This window comes from Carassius carassius, chromosome 8, assembly GCF_963082965.1.
Source record: "Carassius carassius chromosome 8, fCarCar2.1, whole genome shotgun sequence".
Classification (NCBI taxonomy): Eukaryota; Metazoa; Chordata; class Actinopteri; order Cypriniformes; family Cyprinidae; genus Carassius; species Carassius carassius.
In genome coordinates, this window is record NC_081762.1 from 21950301 (window position 1) to 21967876 (window position 17576).

Genomic DNA, 17576 nt, shown 5'->3' on the forward strand with positions numbered 1-17576 from the left:
ACTTTATTTAATGTTTATTTTATTGAAATTAACAAACAGTTTTTAATTTTGTTGCTCCTTTTGGTTGTGGGTAACAACAACTCTCAAATGCTTTTTAAACACATTTTATGAGCTTCTTTGGGTTTATGTACGTTTTCCATTTTTACGTTTACGTGTTTATTAGATTTATTTATTTATTATAGTGCTGTGTCAAATATAAAACGCCCTCTAAAGGACAAACCGGTGTATTTAAAAACAATTCCTCCATCGTGTGTTTTCATTGGCTCCACTACACCCACACGTCAGCACTTGAGGGCGGAAAACAGAACGGTGCTGGCGAATGATTTCGCGTATGCAAATCCTTTTCAAATATTTCCCGGGAAATCTGAGTTTCGCGGGAGGACCTTTCGCGCGTAAACCTCATCCCCTACTTCATTGTCCGCTTCCTGGAGCCATTTTTCGCTCTAGCGAGAGGGAGTTCGCATCGCATTTTAATCTCTTACATCGGGTGTCTTAGCCTTTAGTGATTTCACTCATATTACAGCGATGCGTTCCTAACACTGTGCGCTTTCATCATTTATGATTATTTTATATCCACTCGCTCGGATTAGAGAGAAAACGAGCCTCAAAGCACAAGTGGGACAAAGGGACCCTGCGCCTCTGAGGATCATGAGAAAGGGGGGTTCCTCGGTCCCAGGACAAGTAATGTTAACAGGGGTTGTTAGAGGTGAACAACACGGTGTTTTTAGTGCGGTTTCCGATCGACGGTGTGCAGCTTATTCCAGTGCTGCCCGAATACAAATAACCACACCGCCGTCCACTAATAATGTCTGCGTGTCCGAGGCTTCTGCTGACAGTTTATACACCACTCCTCTACAAGGAGCGACACCTGGGACAGGACTGCGACCCACACTAGGTCGACCACCGGTAAGTGTCTGCTGTAACTGTGTTTAACGTGAAGTGTTACACATTCAATCCATTGGTAAATGTTAAGTCGTTAGGCTAAGTCCACTTAGCCTACTTCTGCTGTCATCATGGCTACTGCTGGAGCTGCTTTGTGCATTCAGTTTCTGGAGTAACGGCAGGTTGATCGTGCAAAACTAATCAGCAAGTTTTAGATACTTAATAAGACCTTTATCCAATGTCCCCCCAAAAATGCGTAATGACGCATGACGACTGTTTACCACAAACAGACATACATATTTCCGCAATGTAGTCCCTGCTGTTTTTACGATTTAACTTTTAATTGTATTAGACAATAAGACTGTAACTGTATGATACGATATGCTTTTATGCATTGTTGATTTTTAAACTAAAAATATCAGTACTGTAGTATTTGTAACTCGGTTGGTTGTCCAGTTGCACGCCTTTTAAAGTTTTCTTCGAAAGCTCGAGGGTTGCTGCTGTAAAGCGCTTTATATATGTGTGATATAGAAAATATTAAGTGTAATATCGCTAAGTTATAGTCTAATATAAGTCTAAGAGTCTGCTTAACTCGCATAAGCTTGAATTAGTGGAGTCTAGGCCCTGGTTTGTTGTCTTTAGGATGGGGGATGGAGTCATTTCTGAGCTCGCGGACTCCGTGCTAAGCCAAATGCTTTGCTAACTGTTGTTTTTATCGTTATTTAGCGCTTAAACTCCTGAGTGGCATCTCTTGAGGAAGTAATTTGGCATACTTGAGGTCGATGTTTGTCATATCGCCCAAACTTAAACGACTTATCAAGAGATCAAACTTTTTTAGTTCTATAGGGTTCATGACACGAAACAATGCAGAAATTATAAACACTTCAGACTTAACTAATGTAGATGGTTTCAATTTAAAAGTGAATTGCAAGTGGGGAAAAAAGCATGGGTAAGAAAAGCAGATGAGGTTGAATGAAGGAACAGTAAAGATAAAAAAAATTGTTATACAAGATTGTCAGATTATATTGTCAATATCATAAAACTATGAGGCTAAATGTACGACTAGGAGCATTTTAATGTCAATATAATGTTGATGTAAAAAAAAAAGTGCTCCGTTTTGAGACGGTTTAAAAAATATGAAATTTATTTATTCTTTTTACTGCAAAATTAAGGTTTGCAAAAATCTATCATCTCATTTGTATAGAGATGAAGTAAGTTATAACTTGACAAACTGGACATTAAAATCAGCAAATTCGATTTTATTAAAAGTTTTTGATAAACTATTATGCAATTTTGTTTGTTGTTTTTTACCCCAGATACGAAAATATGGATTTTTTTTCTTTACATTTACACTAGTTGCAATGCATGTATGCATTTTTGAAACACTTTAAAAGGGCACTCCCTATGACATCAAACGGTTTCCTATGTAACATTATGATGACAGCAGTGTTTTTGCAACATGCAAAAAATAGATCAGGACTGCATCTATAATTATCTCGGGGTCAGTGGTACTTTAAGTTTCTCAGTGGTCACTGAGTTTAAGGCTTTGGTAATGGAGGACAGCCATTTTGCTTCCGCCTGCTCCAAGTCTGTTGACTTAAGTGTTGTATTATTAGGGAAAACTAATATCTGCTGCTTTTTGTGAGATGAATACTGAATGGTTTGCAAAAAGAAAAAAGAAAAAATGCACTTTTAGGCCCTTTTAGTTTAGTTATTTTTTATTTGAAAAGGACAATATAATGGCAAAATTATTGGGTAATCACAATTTGCCAAATAACGCAAGTGTTGGGCTCAATCCACTCAGACATTTCTATGAATTACAATTGTGCATTACACATTCTGTTCTTAAAATGAGGACATTGACTAGCTAAATATTGCATAAGATGGGATTTTTAGCTTTTCTGTGCATTTCAGTTGTGTAGTTCATATACTGTATATGTAATCTAGTAACCCTACAAGATTGGATCACCTTTCATATTTTATTTTCTTGAAACAGGCTAAAAGGAGACTTGAGTTAGACATCACAGACCACCAATACAGCGAGCCAGCTAAAACCCTTCGGAGTCGCAAAGGAGCTCTTAAACTGAAGGTCCCCAAAGGTATAAAGCTCATTCTGTGATCCACGGTTTTGCTGATATGATAAGCGTGAAGAGCCACCTAATATTAAGTTATACCATATAATTACGTCACAAACCAACCCTCCTTCATTCTGCTGCAGAGTTATGAATGATTAAATGACCTCTTATATTTCAGCCCCCAAAACCCCACCGGAGAAGACCCGATACGACACATCCTTGGGATTCTTGACTAAAAAGTTCTGTCAACTGCTTGCTCAGTCCTCTGATGGAGTGCTGGATCTCAATAAAGCCGCCATTGTGCTCAACGTCCAGAAGAGACGTCTTTATGACATCACCAACGTGCTGGAGGGGGTGCGCCTCATCAAGAAGAAGTCAAAGAACAACATACAATGGCTGTGAGTTACTTAAAAGTGTGGTTTGCGTTAAACAATGCTGATTATTTTGGACGTTTATTATATTTGAGCTCTTTGCTGTTTGCAGGGGCTCCAGTTTGCCATCAGAGGGTGGATTTCCATCTCCAGCCGTTCAGAGTCAGAGCCTGGCCAGAGAAATGCTGGCGCTCACTCAGGAGGAGAGACGCCTGGATGAGCTCATTCAGACCTGCACACGTAACGTCCAGCAGATGACTGAGGAGATACACAGTCAGAAATATCCTTTATTTGCACTCAGCTGTACTTTCTCAAGTGTGTAATGGCCACTGAAGATCAGGAAACGAGAGCACTGGAAGGAATGAAAGTAATTCCCTCTTTTGTCCTTAACCTTTCTCACATATGCCTATGTGACCTATCAGGACATCCAAAGAATAAAGAGCCTAAAAGACCAAACCGTCATAGCGGTTAAGGCTCCATCAGAAACAAAGTTGGAGGTGCCTGACCCAAAGGAGGTAAACGAATTTTAAGTTTTAGTTTATGCATATTAAAGGGGTGGTTGATTGGCGATTTTCACTTTTTTTTTTACATTAGTGTGTAATGTTGGTGTTTGAGCATGAGCAATATCTGCAAAGTTTCGCCGCTGAACATTCAATGCAAACAGAGATATCGTCTTTTAAAATTCTGGCAGTTTAATGCCTACAAAAACGGCTCGTAGGGACTACAAGAAGTTACTCCTCTGGAACATGCAACAAAGAGGGCAAGGCCATGTTGTGCTGCTTTAAAGATGAGGAAGAGTTGTTGCCATGCTGTTAAAACTAGGGGTGCACCAAAATGTCTATTTGTATATGAACCTGCGATTGTGTCCTTTTTCTATGGATTCACAAGTTTCAAAATCGATGTTCTAAAGCAGCGGTTCTTGATACGGTTCCTCGCACCCCCCTGCTTTGCCTCTCTCTCTCTCTCTCTCTCTCTCTCTCTCTCTCTCTCTCTCTCTCTCTCTCTCTCTCTCTCTCTCTCTGAATATCATTTTTTGTAGTTTAATTCAAAAAAAGCAAACTTTCTTCTAGATTCATTGCACACAAACTGAAATATTTCAAGAGTTTTTTTGTTTTAATTCTGATGGTTATGACTTAAAGCTTAGGAAAATTAAAAATTAATTATCTCAAATTATATTTTCTTAAAGATCAATCAAAAAAAGATTTCCAAAACAGAAATGTTCAATATCTCCATAGCTGGTTTAATTATGCACTCAATACTTGGTTGGTGCTCCTTTTGCATGAATTACTGTTTCAATGCAGCGTGGCATGGAGGTGATCAGACCGTGGCACTGCTGAGGCGTTATTGAAGCCCAGGCTGCTTTGATGGCGGCCTTCAGCTCCTCTGTATTGTTTGTCAGATGTTACTTATCTTCCTCTTCACAATACCCTGTAGATTCTCTGTGAGGTGCAGGTCAGGTGAGTTGGCTGGCCAATCAAGCACAATAATATTATGGTCCTCAAACCACTTGGAAGTGGTTTTTGATCTGTGGGCAGGTGCTAAAGTCCTGCTGGAAAAGAAAATTAGTGTCTTCATAAAGCCTGTCAGCAGATGGAAGCATAAAGTGCTCCAAAATCTCCTCGTAGATGGCTGCATTAACTTTGGACTTGATAAAACACAATGGAGCAACACCAGCAGATGTCACAACACCCCAAATCATCACTTCAGATACTTCACACTAGACTTCAAGCAGCTTGGATTCTGTGCCTCTCCACTCTTGCTCCAGACCTTGATTTCCAAATGAAAAGCTAAATTTACTTTCATCTGAAAAGAGGACTGTGGACCACTGAGCAACCGTCCAGTTCTTTTTCTCCTTACCCCAGGTAAAATGCTTCTGATGTCTTCTCTGGTTCAGGAGTGGCTTTGTTCTAGGAATGTGACAGCTGTAGCCCTTTTCTTGAAACCGTCTGAGTGTGGTGACTCTTGATGCACTGACTCCAGCTTCAGTCCACTCCTTGTCAAGTCCACATCCCTGTTGCTTGTGCACCTTTTCCTACCACACTTTTTCCTTCCAGTCAACTTCCTATGAATGTTTTGATACAGCACTTTGTGAACAGAGCAATGATCTCCTGTGGCTTACCCTCCTTGTGGAGGGTGTTGATTATGGTCTTCTGGACAACTGTCAAGTCGGTAGTCTTCCCCATAATTGTGGTCACGTTCTAAACTAGCCCAAGAGGAACCCAGTATTTATACTCAAAATTAATCAAACTAATCAAGCTCAAAATGGAATATTCAAATTTGAGATACTGAATTTTCAATTTTCCTAAGCTGTAAATCCTAACCATCAGAATTAAAACACAAACTCTTGAAATATTTCCGTTTGTGTGGAATGAATCTTGTGTGTATGTATGTGTATATACGTGTGTGTGTGTGTGTATATATATATATATATATATATATATATATATATATATATATATATATATATTTTTTTTTTTTTTTAATACAAAAAATAAAGACATGATATTCTAATGTTTTGAGATGCACCTGTATGAGAAGTGATTTACATGGACAAACAAGCGATTGCCATGCTGTATTACAGCTTTAAGCATGTCTAAAAGTATGAAACAACAACAAACAAAGCATACCAATAATAGCCATGATGCACAGGTCCTGCGTGATCCTCTTCACTAATATTGTCTGCGTCTCAGTCGGGCTCAAATTGATGAGCAATATTGACAACGTCATTGTTTACAATAAAACCAGAGGTCATGGGCATAAATCACAACGCACAGGACCAGCGAACCAATCTGAGCCCATTGCGTATTTCTGAGGGAGGGGCTTCAAGAAACAAGTAAATGATTGTAGTGTTCGAAGTAGTCTCAGCCTCAGATATCACACTCGCAGACCGTTGGCTTAATGTCTGTTTCATATGGCACATGGATTGTAATCAGATTGGTTGAATTATGCAAGATTTCTGGGAGACGTGTGTCGCGTTCTTTAATGTTCCGCCTGTAAACAAGGATGATGTGCCACCAAATCCCCTCACAAAAGAATGCCGTCGTGTTTACAACTGTGACGACAAGTGCTTATCAGGATAAACTAAACACTGGATCCTCAAAAGTATGTATAATATTTAAAGGTCATGGCACAGAATCCTTAAAATATGTTCAAGTTTAAAGGGATAGTTCACCCAAAAATTTTAATTCTTTATCTGCTTACCCCTAGGGCATCCAAGATGTAGGTTTCTTCAGTAGAACACTTGAGATTTTTTTTTAAACAAACCGTTTCAGTCTGTCAGGCTTATAATGGAGGTGAATGGGAATCATGGCTAAAATGTACAATAAATAAAAAAAAAACACACAAACAAAACCAAGTTAAACCCTGCGGCTCGTGACAATGCATTGATGTATAAAGACCCAAAACAATCAGTCTGCGCAAGAACCTGAACGGTATTTATATCACTTTTTACCTCCAATGCACTGCAATGTCTGAACCGTATGAGCACTTACTCAAAATACAGTCTGCACGTGAGGCATTGTCTTCTAGCTTTACGGCAGATCGCAAACTTATAAGTGCATTGTAGATGAGTGTCAATGGTCAGGTTAAGAGATGGCGGCAATCTCAATTAGGAGTATCAATGGTCCACTTAAGAGATAGGTGGCAGTAATGCACTTAAGACTGCGATTCACCGTAAAGCAAGAAGACACCTCGCATGCAGGCATTGTTTTGAGGAGGCACTCAGACAGTTAAGGCATTGCAGTGCATCAGATGTAAAAAACAATATAAACACCGTTCAGTTTCTTGCACGGACTGATCATTTTGTGTCTTTACACATCATTGTATCGCCTCGATCCACAGGGTTTATTTTTTTAATTTTTTCTCAACCAACGGCTCAGTCCCCCGCTCACTATTGATGCGCGGGTCAGCTTTTTTTCCAACCCGCGGGTCCCGCTTTTTTGAAATTATTTGGCCCGCCCCGCAAATAAAGTAATATTTCTTTACACGCCCCGCGCATCGGGGACATCACGAAAGTTACATTGTTGCTTAGACCTTCGTATTGTGACCTTAGAAAAAGAACCTAATAAAATATGAAAATATACATTCCAAATATTTAATACAGGCTATAGGGAATTACACTAGTGAATGTTCGTATGTGAACTAATTTTTTAGGTGAACGAATCGTTCTCGTTCACCGAATCCATGGACTCATATTTCTCGTTCACCGAAGTTCCTCCCTCCACAGCAGCGTGCGAGCACGGCGCTATTAGCAGCGCATGCGCAGTTTGTGAACAGCTCGGTGATGTGACTGAGCATGTGATTTGTTGAATGTAGTGAATGAATAAGATCTTCTCGTAGGTGAACGTGTTGAATGAACTGATACATCTTGTTCGAGAATGAAATGAATGAGTATACAGGGTCAGTCGGCCAAGCATGTAAATCTTGATCAGCAATCGGCAGATACAAAGCGCAGTTATAGGTGCACATACGCTCGTTTTCGTTTTTAGCATACATGCATAACTCCACGTTTAATCCCCGATTTATTAATGTGAATATATATAATATATGAACTATCTGACCAAACAATTAAAATGTTTAATTATGTAAGAGAACCTTTTGTTCATCGGAACAACTTATTTAGACTATTTATTTAATGCGATCATACACGCACTTTAATAAAGCCAAATCAGTTTTTGTCAAGTAAATACGTTCGTTGACTTAAGACATAACACGACACTCTTTTTTTTTTTTTTTTTTTTTTTTTTTGCCACCTACTGTGGCGTATTTGTGTAATATGTAAAAATGGCCACTGAACAAATCAGGGAACGAATCTGAACGAATCATATTGGTGAACGAACTGAAAATAAACTAATCTCTTGAAAGAATCTAAATTTCCACCTCTAAATTCCACACAACATAAGTGGATTTAAAAAAAATTTTTGTAACCCGCCCCAGCCCGCCCCGCAAATAAAGTGCCAATTTCTTAACCCGCCCCGACCCGTGGGTTATGAGACGACCCTCGCATCTCTACCGCTCACCCCTCCCTTTAGAGAAGCTACCGTGGCCGACACTGGTAAAGATGTCTTCGGTAAAGACAGCAGAGAGCAATGAGAGTTCTTTACAAGGGTAAATCAAGGAATTATATTTACTTATTCAATACATCGATGGTCTTGCGAATGTTAATGTCCTTGTTCATCATTGTTTTTCATTAACCAATTTGCATTTTCTGCTCATCTTTCTTTCTGACTAGATACATAATCAACATTTGTTCACAAAGCTGACACTTCAAAGTTTACTGTTCAGGAATCAAAATTATTCAGACTGTTATGATAGAGATAATTAAGCTCAAACATAAAAACAAAAAAATATTAAAAACATATTTTTTAAATGTATTAAATTATTTTAGAAACAGTGTAGCTAAAGCCACAAGTCCATCAAAGCTTCATATGAAAATTTCATAATCCAATCTGTAAAACTGGGAATTTATTAAAAAAGAAAAAAAGAAAAAAGGGAGCCTCTAAAACCTATGCATAACAATAAAGAACATTACAAAATAAATCCATAGCTTTCACACGCTCATTTGATGCTCTCATTTCCCAAATTGTGCTTCCCTTAATCTAAGGCTAATGTATTTCATGATCTGGGTCATTGTTTGATATAAAACCACACATAATGTTTCTACTGCATCTGTCACTCAGTAGTTAAGTAGTTAAAATGAGGGTTGTCTGTCACTGTCTTTAAATCAGTTCTGTGAATGACTGTATGTTCATTCTTTATAAAGTAGCAAAAATGTTGTGTGTAAAGTGCTGTGCAAAAGTCTTAGGCACATTAGTATTTTCGCCCCCCCAAAAAAAGGGTTTTAAGCCAGTTATATATTTTGCTGTAGTATGTCAGTAGGAAATATCAGTCTACATTTCCAAACATTAATTTTGCCATTTAATTTTAATAATCTAGTGAGATTTCTGAATGCACAAGCAGTCTGACAATAGCAAAATGAAAGTTTTGAAATGTAAACTGATATTTTCTACATACACACTACATTAAAAGATATAACGAGAACACCACCATTTTTTGGGGTGTATGTATAAAGTATATATAATTAAATTAAGTATATTTAAATAAGTGTAAAGTATACGTTCATATGTGTTAAGGGCTAGATTGTTGCTGTAGGAAATGGCTGCGGTGTGACGAGCGATTAACGGAGCGAAAACTTTACATTTAGATGAGAAACCGATTGCTCCCTGGTAGGGCTGGGACAACGCGTCGAGGTCATCGATGACGCCGACGCAAAAAATACGTCGATGCAAAATATGCGCATCGATTCGTCGACCTGTTTTTATTTCTCTAAAAAACGTTTGCAAAACGTTTACCTTATGTGCGCTGAATATACGCGATGACCGGATCAACATTCTGTCCAACGTTATATAACCAATCCAGGGGTTTTTCTGCATTGATCTTTTTTTTGGCGGCTGTCAAAGCCTTATTTGATCGGTGAGTGATGTAGAATAGAATGACTGTGCTGCGCCTGACAGGGCGCGTACGAGAGAGAGCCCCGACTGTGCGCGCACACTCACAGTCTTCAAACAACACGAGCGCTTCTTGCTCTCTCTGTCCCTTGTGCATATGAATCAAAATCATTAAACACGATAGAAAAAGGGCGAAACACCCAAGTTTCAGGCGCGCTCGCGCACTCACAGTCTTTAAACTACACGAGCGCTGTCTTGCTCTCTCTCTCTCTTTCTCTCGCTCTCTCTCGTGCATATTAACCAAAATCATTAGACACGATAGAAAAAGGGCGGAACGCCAAAGTTTCACGTGGAGCATTGAGAGATTTGTTTTTTTCTCCACGACAGGCTGTTGGCTCCCACTGTTATTTTTTATTTTTATTTTTTTTTGGAAAAGCACTCTCTGTATTAGCTTAAAGCCCTCAAGTTTACATTGGTTACTGTATTCTTTCAATTGCTCTAAACAAGTATTTTGGGTGACCTTTTTTATTGAATGCTAGACATCAAGTTGTTATATTCATCTGAAAGAACTTTTTTCAGTAAGCTAGGCCCTATGTGTTCAGTAAGCTTGTTTCAGTAAGCTATGTGTTTTCAAGGCTTCAAGGTTTTATTGAATGCTATCTCTATACAAGTGCAAAGTAATGCATTCTTAGTCAGTCTTTTATTTTGTAATTTTAAGAGCAATAAACATATATTGCAATAAGTAATTCGTGTTTTTTTTCATTCAGATATGTTAATCAACATTTATAAATTGTTAGTAGTCAATTAATGGGGAGATAATCGAAATCGAATCGGTCTGGAAAAAAATTAATCGTTAGATTAATCGATGCATCGAAAAATAATCGCTAGATTAATAGTTTAAAAAATAATTGTTTATCCCAGCCCTACTCCCTGGGGACTTTTGTAAACTGTATTTATGACAAAGAACTGCACATATACGGATATTCTAACAATCTATCGATAAGCACATATTTTTCTGTTTGAGTCAGCTCGCGCTGTTCCGCCGCGGTCTGTGGATTGAAGAGCGCGCTGAAAGACTGAGAGGAGACCGGTCTGCTGCCGTTTTCATGTGAAATTTAAGGGGACTGACTCTGAGGCGATCGCAAATTTGTGTACAGTTTATGGAGCTAAATGTATAGCCCCGCCTAAAAAGCCTAGCAACGTCCCTGCTTGTGTACACTTCGGAGAACCAGGACAAATATTTCAGTCGATCACTTTAAGAGGAACCGAAATGAGGGACTGAAATCTGTGTTCTGATTCTGTTCGGTGCATACCAGTTCCATAGGTACTGGTGCCATATTGGAACCGGGTTTTGGTACCCAACCCTACAAAAGAGATTGTGAATGGGAATGTCTCACTTGTCTACTTGTGCTTGGGTTTACCAAAATGCTTCTCAATACACTGTTTTGAACCGGGTCTAATAGTTACTTTGGATCTAGTAGAGGCAGCTTATGTAAGTGAAAGTGACTTGTATTTGTTCTATATACTTTAACTCCTTTTTAATGTCAATTCAGAGTTTACAAGTCCACCTGAGTAGCTCCAAGGGTCCCATTGATGTTTTCCTCTGTACGGACGGTGGTGACTCCGGGAGCCTGCTGCAAAATGGCCTTGATGTGAATGGAAATCACCCTGCGTTTCTCAAAGTCTCCCAAGGCAAGGACTTCAACAGCAACATTACCTTGGTTCTTCAAATTAAGTTCATCCTTCCAAGTATTTTTTTTTTTCCTGTTCTTTATCATTTCAGAAGCCACTACAGATGGAATGGCTGATGGTGTGAAGATCAACGGCAGCTCTAACGGTTATGGGCCCCTGACTGAAAGTGCCCCCATGTCACCCCTCAGTTCCTCCTTGTCTTCCATTCTCCAGCAGCCGGAGGAGACCATCCCCTTCGTGCCGCTGTCTCCTGCTCTTCTCAGCGATGAATACATGCTGGGTTTGAGTGATGAGCAGGGCATTAGCGATCTGTTTGACTCCTGTGACCTGGACACGCTAGCACTGGATGACCTGCTCAGGATATGAGCGATCAAGTTAGGTGATTGTGCTGCTTAGTTCCTGAATGAAATCTGGATCGGCAAGATTGGTGGGCATAACTCTGGGGAAGAACTACAGACTGAACTTCATGAATTCTAGAATTTTCCTTGTCGCATTTGACGTTGACCGTTTACGCATGGATCTTACTGCTATGCGATCCAAGGTTTCTGTTGTCTGATACTGTATAGATTGGTTTCTGTATCCTAAAATATGTCCTTTTAAAGTTATTTTTAGTGTGGTGAATTGCATGAGCGGTGTGGTTTGTCTGTGAACTGTCAAATAACAAATAACGCTGAAATGTCACGGTTTCTTCAAAATGAAGTATTTCTCTACTCTCTATCTGGACGTTTCTGTCCATTTGAGAATCGCTTGCTTGCTTGGGGGAAAAAGCAACATCTCAGCATCATAGGCTAGCTAAGTATCAAAGAAGATCAGGGAGTTGTTTCTTCATTGAATGATCCAAAGTTCATTTGGTGCTCCTTCATTTAGTCTTTTTTCTTTTGCCGGTGTTCAGCATCTCAGGGCACAGATCAAGGAGCGAGTGCTTTGTGTGGTGATCTCTGGGTAAAATCAAATGTTTTTTTTTTTCTGAATTATAGTTTCTTATCCCTTTTGTTACCAAATGATTTGGTGCAAAGAAATTTACCTGCATTTCGGTACGATTCATTGTGTAAACAACAATGTAATGATTCTGCCTGTTCCAGTACTACAGGTTTGGCTCATTTTTTACATTTTAGATTGGGGTCATATCCAAATTACACTTTCCAATCTAGTCCCACTTAATGTTGAATGTATTTCAGTATCTGGATTGCACTGAAACCTGAAGTCTTATGAAGCCATCAAGGACATCCGTGGCGTAAATCGCCACAGGATTATAAAAAATTGAGTGTCCACCTTAGAATTGTAGGTTTTTCAGTAGCTTTGTTTTTTGTAGCTTTAATTCCCCAGCATTATTTCTCTTTTTTCTATGTCCATTCCAATAAATTAACTTATGCCCCCCCCCCACACATCTTCTGGAATAGCCTCATTACGTGCTTATAAACGGGTCACTGTTTTAATTCTTTTTCAATCCTTTTTCCTGCAAATTAGACTGCCGCTCTGTTAAATTAGTTATTTTTTATTTTAATTTCTTTTTTTTTTTTTTTTTTTTTTTTTAAGGAGAGTTCAGTTGTTTAATACTTCAAATGTGAAGTAACTTATTGCAGTTTTTGCTGTGGTTAAAGTAAATTATGGTACATAATTGTGAATTAGTGTAATGCTCACTAGTTCTCTTGATTCTGCATTGGAATGAGGGTGTTGGTCATGTATGCAGCCATATTGCATATAAAATATTATGATTAATCACCAGTATGTATTCTATTCTACTGTGCAGTTTGATTTACTCAAGTAGATTTTTGAATATTATTTTTTTTTTAACTATTAAGAGGCAGGTTTGTGTGCCAATGTGTGTAAATGTGACGTTTTATATGTGGATTGTAAACAGCGCATCAATTGTTTTTAATAAAGTTATGAATTTTGGCATGTTCTGCCCTGGTGATCTCGTTTGTAATATTGTATCACTTAAGCGATGATTTGTTTATATAACCAGTTCTATGTAAATGTTGTGGTCATGAGTTGGTCATTCAGAATTTGTTCGTTTGGAGGAGATGGTTATATATGTTCATTTTTGTGTCTTGTGAGAAACTTCTCAAATCCCCAGTCTTACAAAATAATAAAAAAAAAAAAAAGGAGCAATATGATGATGCCGCCTAGATTTTATATATATATATATATATGTATGTGTGTGTATATATATATATATATATATTATTATAATGTATATCGGTTTTGCCATTAGGGTATACTGTGCCACTTTATGATATTAACAAGAAATTAGGGACAGTAGTGACCTATATTAGGAGCAAGCAGAATCACTGGGGAATTTCTAAATTATTTTTGGTTCAAATAAAATATTAACTATTAGAATAAATATTGTATGTGCTGTTGGATGAACTGATTCTGAATTTTAAAAAAATTACGTTTTGATCAGTTTTTTTTTCTGAAATTAGAATATATTTTCTAGTAGTGAATACATTCTAAATTATTAAATTAGTAGTAAATATATATTTTCTGATTCTTTATTAATGCGATGCATCCTGTGATGCCTGTCTTCCCCTCGCTTGCCATTAGATGGCAGGTTCTTCATTTGAAAGAAGAACGTTTCTCAAAAACGTTCTTGACAATGTTCCACTCAAAATCAATGCAGTGCCATTTAATGTAGATCTTGCACTGCTTCTTTCACAACCCAATGAGCACATACATATTTTTAGGCTTTCATATTACATGGTTTCCTCTAGTGCTTTGTTGCCAAATGAAATGCTTTATCATCATTTCAAAACCTTTTTAAAGACATTTCACATCATTTAAGCCCTGGTGACTAAAGGTTTAATTTCACATTAGTTTTGTGAGTCCCATAGTCATCAGCACAGCCAGCATCATCAGAACGAACAGACGGACACGTTCTTCTACAGACGCCCCTTATCTTATCACGTTTAAACTAATGTGTTTCAGCTCTGAGTCTGTCTGCTCTTTGTCTGCAAGAAGCAGCAGTGAATGGGCAGTCAATCTATGATGTAATTTGTTTTGAGTGGCTCCCCCCTCATCCGCCTGTAGGGGGCACTGTTGAGACACCAAAGAGGGCCCAGACACACTTAACCTAATTCCCCAGTTTTGCTTGCCAGACACTAAGTTCATGGAAAGTCACAAATTTGATCAGTTATTCAAATTATAGCATCCATCCAGCAGTTAAAACAAATGGCTGCAGCTGTTCTCATTGGTTATGTGAAAACTGATATTTGTGTGCCCTTGATTAATGCTTCGTTCAGCTGCTGCTGTTGTCCGCACAGACTCCGGTGGGAAATTTTAAGCCAGACAGTTGCAAAGCACCCTTTATTAAGTGCTCATACAGCCACAACACCCGGTTGAACTGCCACAAACGATTGCTTTATGTTCAGGAGCATGTCATTCGTTCCTCTAAACGTGTATAAGTGCTACAGTAAAGCTTTAACGTACACATGTGCACATGCACAGCATACACTGCTCCTCATTCATAAAAGCACACGGCGTGTTTTGATGGATACTGATTGGATGAGGGCTACGCTACGCTGCCATTTGCCGCATCCTATGTGGCCAATCAGAAGCAGGCTGCTCTTCATTCCCTCTGCTCTCTGTTTCATAGTTTCAGTAGTGAGTCTGACTGCTCAACTGAATCCTTTTTTTTTTGGCCACACTGTTTTTGCAGCAGTGGTCAGAGGTCTGTGGACACTATAAACAAGGATAATGTAATGATGCAAAGCATCATAAAACAACCATATGCATCTGTTTGAAATCCATCTCCATAGGTGATCTAATCCAGATTGATTAAGTTAAGGAGATGTTTACACGCCATGAAAAACAGTCATGGGGTCTATATGTGCTAAGAAGAGTAGTAACGGATACCAAGGCAACTGAATGACAGGATGCTAGTGAAACTAACTACTATTGATATACTGTGCTATTTTTTGATTCTCTCTTCTTGTTTGCACATTTGATTGAAAGTATAATTTTTATCACATTAGAATCATGTTTTTTCAGCATTAGCTGAGTGATAGTTGTTATGACATGATGCTAGTGAAACTAACTGCTATAGATGTATTGTGCTATTTTTTGATGCTTAGGGTTAGGAACTTGCAAATTTCATTGAAATTATCATTTATATCATGCTTTTTAAACTTTTGGCTGTGTCTCTTAGGAAAATTATAATGTTACCCAGCTGGAAATGTGTCTTTTTTTCTTTTGCTTCATTCACAGATGTTGGGGATTGAAACCCAGATGCCTCATTTGTGGACTACATTAGTAGCTGGACAGCTGCTTCTTTGGACTACTTACTGAATGACAACACAAAATATTATTCTGTGTGTTTAGCGTTATTTAAAATGAATGGCATGTCTTGATTTTGTTTCATTTTTAGGAAATAGTTGTCTGCAGTTATCTGCATAGGCCTTATGTTGTATATACTCAAAAAAAAAAAAAACTTCAATTCATGCAACTGGATATGATGTTGTTTTTTATCTATTTATTTAATTTTTGGACCCACTTAAGTAGGATGTAAGTTCACAAATGTTTAATGTATTGCAAATATTTTGTCTTGTTTCTATTGTCTGGTGAATGAACTGATGAGCATTTGTGGTAAACTAAAACGTAACGTAATTTCTATAGAAACTTGGTGTCATGTTTTTAAATATATTTGTAATTACGCATTTGTAATGAACAAGTTCCACTTTAGTACATTTAAAATATATATAAACTTTAAATAATGAAAATTGCATTCCATTCAAAATGGTAATCAAGTACTTCACATTAAAATAAGTGATCTTGTTTAAAATATGATTAAAACAATGATTTAATTTGACATTATATTACATTATTACTCTTAAATGTATATGTAGGAAATATAATCATGAAAGTGTGTTTACTTAAAGCACACTTAGCCTTTTAATTAATATTATATTATCTGCAAGTGCAGTTTAAGCTCTTAAGTACACTACAAATGCACATTCAATAGAACTAAGCGTACTTCTTTTCACAAGGGATTTATAAGGCTGTTTGGTTGACATACAGGAATTTGATTGATACGGATGTCAGGACATGTGTCTTTCCCCAGATTTCCTCTGTTTGCCTATTGAACTAACATAAATTTTTTTAATTATGTATGTGTTTAATATGTATATAAGAACCATACATCCACAATGCAGGCAGTTCAGTGATGGATAATTAATCAGACTGAATTGTCTGTTGTCAGGGAGAATGTGTGATTGATCCAGATGGTTTAGTTTCCAGATGGGAATAAAAGAAGGAATTCTCATGAGGAGTGAAAGTACTGCACGTCCTGATTTTGCTGAGTTAGATGTGTTCCTAGTTTGTTGACCCTGGAACAACATTTTACTCCAAAAATGTATTCTTGACCATATCCCTACACCTAAACCTAACCTTAACCATGAGTAATCCCTAAAATCAGAGGAAATGATAGATGAATGACACTGATGTACAAGCACCAAACAGTGATTTTAAGCGTACACTTCACAAAATCTATAAACGGGTTCTTCAAATCTGATTGGTTAATCACAATGTTGTTTCAGGGACAACAAAGATTCCCAGGAACATGTCTCACTTGGTAAAATCAGGTTCTGCGAAAGTACTGTTTGTGTAATAGATATCGCTCTTTTTGATAGCTCTACAGGATATATCATAATCAGTGTTGGGGAAAGTTACTTTTAAAAGTAATGCCTTACAATATTGCGTTACTCCCTAAAAAAGTAACTAAATACGTTACTTAGTTACTTTTTATGGAAAGTAATGTGTTACATTACTTTTGCGTTTCTTTAACGTTACTTTTTAAATATGAGCAGGGCTTGATTGTTTTTAATATAAGAAGTTCTATTTATAGCAAATGTAAAAGCCCTTTCACACCAAAAAGTGTAATGAATAAACCTCAGGCTGAAGGAAAAGTAAATTCACGTCTGTACAGTAGAACTCAGGAGAAGAAGGTTCAACACTCTTCAGCAATAAAAAAAAAAAAACAATGAAGCACAATTGTTAGTTTATCTAAAGTCATTTTTTAATTATTAATTTGGTTGAACTGGATCATTAAAGGTCAGCAGCAAAGACACTGTTAATAAAATGGGAATAGATACACTTGTGTTATTTAATATATT

At 37.6% G+C, this 17576-nt stretch overlaps 1 protein-coding gene across 1 annotated transcript; it reads left to right on the top strand.

The window, feature by feature from the left end:
- Positions 1–318: 318 nt before the first annotated feature.
- Positions 319–12112, top strand: e2f3 (E2F transcription factor 3). The gene is made up of 7 exons (XM_059556653.1): positions 319–906; positions 2879–2981; positions 3136–3355; positions 3441–3608; positions 3729–3843; positions 11328–11466; positions 11558–12112. Exons 1-7 carry the CDS (start codon positions 559–561, stop codon positions 11830–11832), a joined length of 1368 nt encoding a protein of 455 aa, XP_059412636.1. The 5' UTR covers positions 319–558; the 3' UTR covers positions 11833–12112.
- The last annotated feature ends 5464 nt before the right edge of the window (positions 12113–17576 follow it).

What these genes read in the sequence shown, in the direction of transcription:
- e2f3 (XM_059556653.1), top strand. Translation starts at nt 559, where the DNA reads ATGATTATTTTATATCCACTCGCTCGGATTAGAGAGAAAACGAGCCTC. An exon ending in TAAACTGAAGGTCCCCAAAG is followed by an intron (nt 2,982 to 3,135) that starts GTATAAAGCTCA and finishes CTTATATTTCAG; the next exon opens with CCCCCAAAACCCCACCGGAG. An exon ending in AGGTGCCTGACCCAAAGGAG is followed by an intron (nt 3,844 to 11,327) that starts GTAAACGAATTT and finishes ATGTCAATTCAG; the next exon opens with AGTTTACAAGTCCACCTGAG.